At 39.3% G+C, this 12,500-nt stretch overlaps 2 protein-coding genes across 7 annotated transcripts in view; both read left to right on the forward strand.

The window, feature by feature from the left end:
* Positions 1-12,500, forward strand: part of LOC113643843 (CMRF35-like molecule 8) — an 85,148-nt gene that overhangs the window by 6,922 nt on the left and 65,726 nt on the right. For 2 of the 6 annotated variants that reach the window (XM_047803610.1, XM_047803605.1), the window contains exon 3: positions 3,671-3,748. In XM_047803610.1, the coding sequence (XP_047659566.1) occupies positions 3,671-3,748 (78 nt within the window). Of the gene's footprint in view, positions 1-3,670; positions 3,749-3,821; positions 3,876-8,663; positions 8,772-9,157; positions 9,190-9,274; positions 10,368-12,500 lie in introns of those variants that run through there. The other 4 variants (XM_047803606.1, XM_047803608.1, XM_047803607.1 and 1 more) reach the window with 4 other exon arrangements.
* Positions 12,310-12,500, forward strand: part of LOC125139450 (CMRF35-like molecule 8) — a 1,358-nt gene continuing 1,167 nt past the window's right edge. Inside the window, exon 1 of the mRNA XM_047803633.1 lies at positions 12,310-12,500. This exon is cut by the window's right edge and continues 148 nt beyond it. The gene's annotated coding sequence lies outside the window, so the exon portion shown is untranslated.

Consider the following 12,500-nt stretch of genomic DNA (forward strand, 5'->3'; position numbering starts at 1 on the left):
TTATGGGCTTTAATCTTCAACAAGAATGCAGTGATTATTTAAGGTCAAGGCTTTGTTTTAATGTAGAAATCCCTGGAGCACATCTAGTTTCAGACTGGTACATTTTACAAACTATTATACAGTCAAACTCTCTACAGACTGAGAGGAAAAACAAAGACGTGACATCACAGTTACGTTGCAGTACACAACTCCACTGGTCATTAGTTTAGTATCAGAAACATGTTTTCTGTTCTTTTGTTTCTGTTACATTGACAGCAGCTGTTGTAACAACGACACTCAACACTTCACACAGACTTGCTGAGTGGATTTCTGTCAGCAGCTCAAAAGTGGAAGTGGACATGATGTTGCTTTCTACTCACGACACACAAAAAGACGCCCAGTCACAGAGACAAGGACAGTGCTGGAGTGTCGTATAACTTATATTTTATTATTTATTATTTTCTGAGTCTGGATTTAGAATGAAGATCCTCGTCATCTTCACTTTCTTCCTGATTCCAGGTAAGTAAAAGCACTTCACATTAATCTTCATTGTAAGTGTAACATTAAAGAATTGGACATTTAGCACAGACCTTGTATTCATGGGCTCCTGTGTTTAATGTAGTGAAGTTCAGGGCTGCTGAGACTTTGTGTTTAGCTTCAAAAGCACACAGAGGAGCTTCACTTCACTTAGTGCATGAAGAAAAGTACATGTTTAAGTGACCACGTGACCACGACACAAGTGAACATGATCTCTGTTTATTTACAGTGTAAAACTGAAGAGTTGTTCTAACACTAGTCCTTAACTACATGCCACATGTTTAAAGATCAGGGCTGATGTTTTATCAGAGCGGTCGACCTGCAACCTCATCTCTCTTCTTCCTGTTAATCAACACAAAATGTGGCTTTAATATCTTTATCAAGTAAAGAAGATGTCAGATGTCTGACATGTTTGATTTAGATTATTAGGATGAGAGTTTGGTGTTTATAACACGTGTATTATACGTGTAATAATACGTGTATATGATATTCTAACACACACGTATCTCTTGTGTACCTTCCTCTTCTCTTACACTGATGCACCATCTTCCTGGATCATATTTCATTCCACTGTATATTATTCTCCAGCTGGTACTGATGCTGTAACTACAGTAACTGGATACAGAGGAAGATCAGTTCAGATTAAATGTCCCTATGAATCTGGATATGAAGATAACAAGAAGTATCTCTGCAGAGGTGAATGTCCCTATGGGGGGAATAGAGACATTCCTGTTGAATCTGGATCTCCTGCTGAAGACCCCAGATTTTCTCTCGTCACCGTCACCATCACTGATCTGAGACCTGAGGATGGAAACACTTACTGGTGTGCGATAGAGCGGAAATTATCGCTTGATATTTATACATGGATTCTCTTGCAGGTTAAAACAGGTGAGTTGTAATGTTCTGAGTTTTGTGTTCCAGCAAACCTTAGTGTCTTTTATTTTGAAAGAGATTTGAAGGTATTTAATTATTTTTGTAATTTCAGATGTTTTTCTCATCAATCCATCTCATTTAGTAACACTCCTTGGGCTGACGTGAACACAAAATAGATTCCTAGCAGCCAACTCACGGCAAAAATGATAGATATAAGACAGGCACACAAAAAAATAACAAACCTATTAGAGTATGGAGAGAACAGGAGGCCAGGGACCAGCAGGACACGTTAACTCAACCAGGGCAAGGATGACAAACAGGGGTATCCGGAAGGACAGTGGCGAGACCCATACGGCGGAATGGAACGGGAGGAAAAGAGGGGAGGCACGACGGCGACGGGGAAGGGAGGCGGGGAAAAAACAGGAGGAGAGCGGCGGGTAGGAAAGGAGTGGGGGACCGGGGCCCACTCGCGGACACAACACACAAGGCAACGCACGCGCACGTCACACGCACGCGGACTAAGGCGCGGGCGCACACACACACACATAACACACACACACACACCCCAGGCACGCACGCGCACGCACACGCACCGCGGAACAAGCGCGCGCGCACACACACACACAAACACACACACACACACACATTCACTCACTCTCACTCACACTCACTCTTACAATCTCTCTCTCACACACACACATATTCACACATTCACACACACACATTCACACATTCACACTCACACACACACACACACACACACACACACACACACACACACACACACACACACACACACACACACACACACACACACACACACACACACACAGACTCTCTCTCTCACACACTCACATAGACTCATTCACTCACACTTACTGACACACTCACTCTTACACACACACACACACACACACACACACACACACACACACACACACACACACACACACACACACACACACACACTAATTCACACAAGTCTTCATTTCCTCTTGTGGAGACTTTTGTGATGTTCTGTACAATAGACCTGATTTACAGTTTTTCTCGATCGCTTAAACACATTGCCCACTCTGACATCACATTTTCAAAACAGTTAACACACAGGATAAAACTGAAGCTCAATGGCCAAAATGACTCATTTTGTTAGCAAAATGCTCTGACACTCACAAAACATTAAAAACATGCAACATAAACAAATATTTCCATCAAACACCACGACTTGTGGTCAAATTAATTTATTCTTTCAGTCAATCATTACAATCATATTTTATCTTTCACATTTAGTCCATTCGTTCTTGGTGATTATGCCACAGGTTCTCATCAACATCATACTCATCAATGTATTATAATAAAAAATCTGTACCTGCACATACTGGAATCGTGCCTCCTTTACAATGTCAGAGTTTCTTTGAAATGGAACTCGGTACAGCTGCTTCATTCTGAAATGGTTTCGTTTAAGGACTCGATCTATAGTTGCCAAACTCACACTGTTTATATTTCTAAATGCCCCCTGATCTGCAGTTACTGCTTCCTGGATTTCACACAGTCTGAATGCATTGTTTGCCACTACCATATCTACAATGGCAGACTCCTGTTCAATACTAAATATCTTTAGACACTGTGTAGACACAGTTTGTTCTGCTAACAGGGCAATACAGTAAAGCTGAAATACACAGTGGTATAAATTACAGTAACACTGTGCATTACCTGTTCTCATTCCCAAGAAGCCTGACAATAGATGCCACAGTTCTCCCACTCAGAATGGGCTGGACCCTTTGTCCAGCCTTTCTAAAAGACAAAGCCATAATTGATGACATGGTCAATAATTGTTGCCCGAATTTCATTTGAAACTTGAGCTTGATTTTGTCCTCAAATAGCAACACAGAGGTGGAATCTTTTATAGATGGATGAGGACTGATTGCTGATTGAAGAGTTGTGCAAATGAGTTTCACTCAGATGCATAGAGATTTATAATTATGCAAGTAGTTTCTATCAGCTGGGAATAGATTTTTTTCTTTTGTTCAAAACAGTGAATCCAATAGAGTTTGGGTTTTTTCAATGAGATCTGTGGTAACTGTTTTGACAAAGTGTGTGGAAAATGTGTGAAACAAACGAAAAAGTGTTAAAACATTTGCAAGAGTAGACTTCTGCTGTGCTAATAATGTGATGATGAAGATCAAGCGGATCCCAGTTTCATTTAGTGTGTCTTAGCAAATGAGAAAAACTGTAATAAGGTTGTAAACTCAGAGTGATAAATGGTCTGTTTCCTTTCTTCCAGTTGATCCCACCATCAGTTCTGTCTCACACACCACACACTTCACTCCAACCCATGGGGACACGACACATTCAGTAACAGGTATAAACTTTTTTACCTGACTTCTTCTTCACATTTCTCTCACATCATTAAATCTGTCTCTTTTTTATTTCAGATAAGTTACTAACTTATACTACAAACAAAACCCCCATCACTCCCCCATCTCAGGGTATGTAGAATATCTACCATGTTATTTTAAACCTGCTGCTCTGCCCTGTGCTTTAACAACTATCAATGACAATGACAATTTATTTATATAGCACAATTAATTACAACTTCTGTACAAATATCCCATCAGCCATACGCTTTTGAACATAAAAATGTCTTTATCCTGGACTTAAAAATATTAAGAGAAGAGGCTTGTCTAATGGACAGTGGCAAAGCGTTCCAGAGCTTAGGGCAGCAATACAGAAAGCACGAACTCAAACCATTCAGAGATTAATAAACTAGGTGCAGAATTTTAACATCCACTATAAAACAAACAGGCAACCAATGTAGTGAGTGTAAAATAGCAGTAATATACTCCCTCTTTTTTACCCCATACAAGAGTCGAGCTGCAGCATTTTGGACAAGCTGCAAGTGGGATAAAGCTGTCTGGCTGATCCCAAAATAAAGCCAGTTACAATCAATCAATCAATCAAATTTTATTTATAGAGCACCTTACAACAGCCAAAAGGAGCACAAGGTGCTTTCTAGTAAAACAAACAAAAAAATAAAATAAAAAAATAATAAAAAAATAAGAACACAATGAACATAAAACAGCAGTTGAAACAAGGTCTACGTGTTAAAAGCTTGTATGAATAAATGAGTTTTCAACTGCGATTTAAAAACACTCAGCATAGTGATGGATCGTAAGTGTGCTGGAAGTGCGTTCCACAGCTTTGGTCCCTTGATGGCAAATGACCGGCCTCCAAACTTCTTATATTTGTATTTGGGAGTGACCAGAGAGGTATGTCCAGAGGAGCGGAGAGATCTGGTTGGTAGACCTTTATTAATTCTGTGAGGTAGGCCGGGGCCAGACCATTGATGGCCTGGAGTTACAGTAGTCCAGCCTAGATGAAATAAAAACAGGAATTACTTTTTCAAAATCTTTTAAAGAAAGAAAGGGCTTAGCTTTAGAAAGAAGACGCAGCTGAAAAAAGCTTTGATGACTGAATTTATTTGTCGGTCAAAATTTAAACCATCATCAAAAATGAAACCAGGATTTTTTACCCATGATTTCAAACACAAAGACATCCCTCCCAGATCTGTCAGGAAGTAACTGTAGACCCATTACCATGACTTCATTTCCTTTTAACCATCAACATCACAGCACCTTCTAATGATGAACATGTCACAGAATACACACATTGCAGACAGAATACACACATTACTGACAGAATACACACATTACTGACAGAATACACACATTACAGACAGAATACACACATTACAGACAGAATACACACATTACAGACAGAATACACACATTACAGACAGAATACACACATTACAGACAGAATACACACATTACAGACAGAAAACACAATTTAGGCCAAAACATTCATGGCAGTTATATAGGCTAAACAAACAAACAAACAAACAAACAAACGAATAAATAAATAAATAAATAAATAAATAAATAAATAAATAAATAAATAAATAAATAAATAGTGAAATCCTGAGGGAAAAAATAGTAAGTTCACAATATTAAATTTACATGTACGGTTTAATATATACAGTCATGTGAACAGAATTAGCACCCCATCAAAGTTTTTTTTTTTTTAAATAGTTCAATATATTGCCATTTAAATATTATTTTAACAGAAAAAATCAAGTAATAAAACTAAACAAATAAAACCAAAGAAAAGTCTTTTTTAAATGATCTATAAAATGTAAAATAAAAATCTTATTTGTGAGTAAAATGTACTTAAAGTGAATAAAATGACCTACAGGTGTATCACATCAGGTGTAAATTATTAGAACATTGTTACAGAGCATTTTGAAGAAGTTTTGTCTCATTTAAACCTCAGATATTTAGTTTGATTTGCTATTAATTGTTGAAGTGAGAGGTTTCACCATGGTGAGATTCAAAGAGCTTTCTGAGGCCTTCAGAGCAAAGATTGTTGATGTTTATGAGTCTGGTAAGAGATATAAAAAGATTTCAAAATAATTTATAATCAGACATTCCACTGTCCGGAAATCATTTACAAGTGGAAAACATTTAAAACACCTGCCATCATGGACAAGTCAGGACGTCCAAGTACATTCAACCTGAGACCAGACTGCAAGATGATTAAAGAGGTCTCCAAAAACCCTACAATATCATCACAGGACCTACAGCAAGCTTGTGCTCCAGTTGATGTCAAAGTGCATGAATCTACAATCAGTAAGAGACTGAACCACTTTAAATATCATTGGAGGTCTGAAGGAGAAAACTTTTACTGTTTAAAAAAATCATGAGGACAAGACTGAAGTTTGACAGAGAACAGAGAGAAAGGCCAAGAGTTCTGTAATACAGACATCCTGCTTCGCTACCGTTCGGACGCTTTTACTTGCGCTCTGTGCTTTGCGCTTTTGCTTTTTCGCTTTTATCTTTTGATTTAACTACCAGCATTTCAGCACAGTGCTCACACTAAACAATTTGTGCACTCACACTAAAACTGCAAATTCCTGGAACTATATTGACATTTGGAATATTCAACAACTTGGAGAATTTGTCAAGCGTTCTACCAGTCTGCTATTGCTACAGTTTACAATCCTAAATCAGGACAACACACACACTCAAACAGAAGAGAAAATGCCTTCTTTTGGATCTCAATCCACCTGCTGCTCAAACTGCCACAGACTTCTACAAAAGATTGCAGTTCTCGAAACAAAGTTACTTGTGGTGCTGCCGACCCTGCCAGAACATACAGCAGAGCTTCATCGTGGTCCCTCTCAACATAAAGCTGGTGAGTCCTGTGAACCTAATGCTTTTAAACAGGTCATGGTGAGCTCACAGAAGCCTAAAGCGATTGAGGACACAAACCGATGGCATAAACAGGGTGCGAGACCCAAAGGTGCTGCATTAGCATCATCTACCCCAGATATGGGTACAACTTGAGTAGCTAATATTGGTATTCCACCACCCCCTGTGCGGCTTGAAAATAGATATGAAGCACTAGTGAGTTTGGGAGTAAATGGACACCAAATGTAAATGGACACAGATCACATCAGCCAGCCATTCATCAGTGGACCTCTCCCAGCCAGAGGAACAAATATGTTTTCTCGGCTACTAAGTTTAAATTCATGGTTGCAAAAAACCTGCACCATGAGAGGACTGAATTACATTGACAATTTTAATATCTTCTGGTGTCAAAGGAAACTTTTTAACACAGATGGTAACCACCCAAACAAACTAGGTGCTAGGTTCCTTAAAGACAATATATTTTTCTTCCTTCATCATTCAACAGCTGAGTGTGCCAGTCCACTCCTGAACGGCCTAAATGACCACAGGATTTCACACCAACACCTGGATGTACATTCAGTTGACAAGGATAAAACTCCGCAGCCACAACAACTACTGTTCACAGACACAGCTCAGACTGATCCCTGCCTACAGACCTCACTACAGCTAAATGGTGAATCAACACCCAAGGAAGTTTCTGTGGATAACAACCAGGAAAAACAAGATAGCACCCCCAAACCTCCAAGAACACCAGAATCACAGCTGATGTCATCACACTGTCTCTCCCTCTCTTCAACATCACCACTTCTGTGCTTTTCAGAGAAAATGGAGAAACTGGTATCTGCTGGAAATAAGCTTTCCCACTCTATTGCTGCGAGTCCCCAAATACCAACCAGTTCCTTTTTTTTTAGGTGCCCTGTGGCACCGCCCCGCATCTCTCCGGTGAAGGACACCGCTCCACTTCCGGTTCCGTTCCGAGGAGGATGTCGCTTCACCACTTCCGCGGGCGGTGCTGCAGGCCCGAGGCGGGGGCGCCTTCCCGCCCTCCCGCCCTTTTCCTCAGTTCACCGAGGCGTGGGTTTGGCCGCGGTGCGTCGGGGGAAGATCCTCGTCCCTTCAGCTCGGCGGTGGACGTCGCTCGGCCCTTCAGCTCGGCTGTGGACTTCGCTTGGCTTTCAGTTCGGATGCGGACGTCGCCTCGGCCCCTTAGCTCGGCTGTGGACGTCGCTCAGCCCTTTCCGGCTGCACCGCCGTGTGCCTCTGCTCCCCCCACCTTCCTCGCCGTGTGCCTCTGCTCTCCCCACTAGCCTCGCCGCCGTCCTTGCTTCCCTCACCTGCCATTCGCCGTGGAATTTTTAGTTAATGATCGTTTCACCACTAACAACCTGGACTTCATGTTTCTAAATGAAACCTGGTTAGATGGCAGCTGCAGCACTACAGTCCTCAATTTATCAGCCCCCCCCAACTTTACTTTTATAAGTGTCTGTAGAGCTGTTAGAAGAGGTGGAGGAATAGCTGCTTTATTCAAAGATGCCTTTCAATGCAAGCAAGTGTTACTTGGTGATTACCAGTCTTTTGAATATTTTTATTGAATATATTGTATTGCTCTAAAAGGTTCACCACGCATTCTGTTTACAATTATTTATAGGCCTCCCAAATACACTCCAACTTTTGTTGATGAATTCACAGAACTTTTATCAACAGTCTCCTCTGACTTTGATTATTTTGTTATTGCTGGAGATTTCAACATTCATATAGACAATGCAGAAACAAAACTGCAATTGAACTGTTAAATGTTTGAAACACTTTCGATCTGACCCAGCACGTGCAAGGTCTTACACACAATAGGGGACACACTCTTGATCTGCTCATTAGCAAGGGTCTAAACATTCCATCCACTGTTATCAAGGATGAAGCGCTATCTGACCATTTCTGTGTTTACTTTGATTTATTGATCTGTCCTGCCACTGATGCTAGATCTGTCTATGTCAAAAAAAGGTTCATAAATGAAAAAATGTTTCTGTCCAGGCTTCACAACTATACCCCTAGTCACGACTGTCGTGACTGTTGCTCTAGTGCTGCTTCTCATTGGCCTTTTATCAGCTGGAGTGATACGGTGTAAAAAAAAGACCCAAGGTACTGCAAACAAACAAGCACATTTTAATTTATATTCACACAACATGTTAAAGTGTTAATGTGTTTTCTTTTCAAACAAGTGCAGAAACAACCAATGCAGCCAAAGTCACATGAATAAACTTTCTCATGCCTATTTACATGAAAAAGTATGAAAAAGATGTGAAAGACGGTGTAATGTGCAATCGCTCATGTAGTATGCATATCACTGCACCCACAAATCAACCGATCAAAAGTCACACAAACTAGAAAAAGCAGTACAGCAATTCTTCAAAGATGTGTAGTGAAGTTAAGATATTCATTACCACGTGTAAATATACAGTAGTTCCTCCACACTATGGATGTGAAGTAAAGAGAATGTGATTTAAAGCAATCTCTTCTTTCTTCAGGTTCTGGAACAGTGACACAATCTTCCAGACAGGTACAGGCCAGTGATTTGTTTCAGTTGTTACTTTCACAAACAATTCACTTACAAACATTTTAATGGTTTTTATTTTCCATTTCAGACAAATGAAGATTATGAAAATGATCAAAATGTATTTCCTGTTCAAACAAAAGAAAATGTTAATTTACCTGAATCTGTCTACATAGGTTTAAACCCAACCACCAGCCAATCAGACTCAGTCTACCAGACTCTGTCAAGTACTAATAACCAATCAGATTCAGTCTACCAGACTCTGTCAAGTACTAATAACCAATCAGATTCAGTCTACCAGACTCTGTCAAGTACTAGTAACCAATCAGATTCAGTCTACCAGACTCTGTCAAATACTAATAACTAATCAGATTCAGTCTACCAGAATCTGTCCCATATCAATAAACATTAAGATTCTGGATACTTCTGTTCGCCTACCAAGTGGACTGGTTTGAGCTGTCAAACTGATTAATGTAACCCCATTGTCTGTTTCAACCTGCAAGTTTGTGTTTCTTTTTCCTGTGAATTTACTTTTTTGTGCTTTGGATCATTTCAAATGTTTTTTTTTTTGTTTGTTTGTTTTTTTTTTTTGTTTTGTTTTTTGGACAAATGTAGGACAAATCACACACTCTTTACATTCTATGTTTGCTGGTCACGTGAATTACAAGAGTTTCTCTTTGAAGAAATTCAGCTCATGTCTGGCTTTATTTTCAAGCCTGGCACATGATTCCTGTGGCTCAGGCCATGGCTCATCATGGGTCTCAAAGTTGGCAGAAATTGAGAAAGGGAATCCTCTTTGTACCTCTTTGAATCTCTCCTGTAAGTCCAAAGGTCACATTTTGGACTTGGAAGCTTGTTTCACAATTTCTTCCTACAACCTAATGTTGTCTTTTGCATCCTTTGAACAGTTGGTAAAGTTGACATCCCCAAATCAGATTTAATCGATATTTCCATCTTTGTAGTATTGAATTTTAATTATTTCTCATATTGCCCTCCAACTTCTTTAATGTGAAGCACGTAGCATGTATGATTCAACACCATATTCTTATCACTCCCCACACTGCACCCCGCACCCTCCGATCTACCAGCACTGATCGACTGGTTCCACCATCTCTCAGGGTAAGAGGCAAGTATACTACAAGACTCTTCTCTGTTCTGGCACCAAGGGGGTGGAATGAACTTCCCATAGAGGTCCGGACAGCTGAGTCACTGGCTATTTTCAAGCGGCGGCTGTAGACCTACTTATTCAGGAAACACTTCAACTAGCACTTCTTTCCTTATCGTTTGCATTTAAAAAAAAAAAAGGTTTGACACTTTTTCATCGTAACTTTGAACAAATTTTTTAAACTCATGGTACCTTAAGTATGTAACCTAGTGAACCAGCATTAATGTATTCAATGTTAGAGATTTAAGCACTTGTACGTCGCTCTGGATAAGGGCATCTTCCAAATGCTGTAAATGTTAGTGTAAATATGATGTCACTTTGGATGTGAAGAACTCATTTTAAGTATTGAGAAGAAGTATTTAAATATATTTACTCTGTGTGTAAATTCTGTAACCACACGACTGTTATTATGAATAAAGGACAAGCTTCGCGGGGTCCTCATTTTTTGTCGGCTTCTGTGTTTCTTTTCCTGTTTCCTGTATTTATTTTTCGTGTTTTGTTAATAAAATTTGTGTTTTTATTTTGTTATCCCTGCATTTGGGTCTTTTTATCTTTGAAGACACCTCCGTTCTCTGACAGAAATAAATACACATAATAATTAAACCAATTACAAGCAGGTGAGTATTACAAGACAGAAAACACACACAGAACTCACATTGTCCTACTGGGTGTTGATGAAGTACAGAGTTGATGTGTTCACACATATAGACTGAGGTGTTAAGACGACTCTGTACACAGAACATGAACTGTGTTTAATCTCATGCTAACACACCCTGCTCTCTTTAATAACATCTGAGAATTGTTCTAGTTTTTATAGGCTTTTAGAGAACTATTGTGTTGTGATCCATTTTTTTCAGCAGTAATTCAGCTGTGGTATTAAATACACAAGTACACAATACAAAAACATCACCAGTTAATGAAGTAAATGTCAGCAAAGATGCATGACTTGAACCAGCTAGCATGATTACACACAGGATGTGCTGAGCATGTTAGCGTCACAAGCTAAGCGCTTTCTTTTCTCGGTTTTTAAATAAAAGCAGCTTTTTAATAGACGTGCTCGGAATGTAACTGACAATGTAAACCCACAGTTGTAGCATAAAGAAGAAGGAAATGGTGACAATTCTGTTACAAAGAGCACTTTATAATAGAGGATATCATTCTGTCATGAAGATAAATATTTATATTAATAAAATATTTAATAATATTTCCAGTATGTTTTTTAAATTTAATGTGATTAGAGAAAAATATTTTGTTTTCTCTCTTTCTTTGTCTGAGTATTTGCACTATTTCAGAAGAAGTGACTAATACCCAAACAACAGCAACACTTGTTAACCACATCCACCTCTGCTGACATTACTTTTTGCTCAGCAGTTGGACATGAGAGATTTAACTTTTGAGTATATATTGAGCAGTAAGGAGATTTTCTGGAAGTGTTTGATTACAGATGTCAGGGAAGTGTTTTACAGTCACTACACAGGAAGTGACACATCACCCATGTAGTGTATGAGTATGTTGAGTGGTGGTTAGTACATCTACTAATATGCTAATTAATGAGGTAAAGTGTTTGACATACAGCTCACAAGAACAGCTTCACTCTTATGTAGTCTGATAGAAGTGACAGAAGGCCTCGACTGCACTACAAAGAACAAGATTTGTGACGTTCTTGTACTTGAGCAGAGTTTTGATCCACATGGTGATGTCATTGTATTGCAGAAGATTTCAGCAAACAAACAAAAACATTACTATCTGTTCTGTCGGTTCACATAACGTCAAGGTCTTCACTTTATGACCATCACAAGCCATTATGGGCTTTAATCTTCAACAAGGATGCAGTGATTATTGAAGGTCAAGGTTTTGCTCTAATGTAGAAATCCCTGGAGCACATCTAGTTTCAGACTGGTACATTTTACAAACTATTATATACTCAACCTCTCTACAGACTGAGAGGAAAAACAAAGAAGTGACATCACAGTTACGTTGCAGTACACAACTCCACTGGTCATTAGTTTAGTATCAGAAACATGTTTTCTGTTCTTTTGTTTCTGTTACATTGACAGCAGCTGTTGTAACAACGACACTCAACACTTCACACAGACTTCCTGAGTGGTTTTCTGTCAGCAGCTCAAAAGTGGAAGTGGACATGATGTTGCTT

The sequence above is a fragment of the Tachysurus fulvidraco genome, chromosome 18 (assembly GCF_022655615.1).
Source record: "Tachysurus fulvidraco isolate hzauxx_2018 chromosome 18, HZAU_PFXX_2.0, whole genome shotgun sequence".
Classification (NCBI taxonomy): Eukaryota; Metazoa; Chordata; class Actinopteri; order Siluriformes; family Bagridae; genus Tachysurus; species Tachysurus fulvidraco.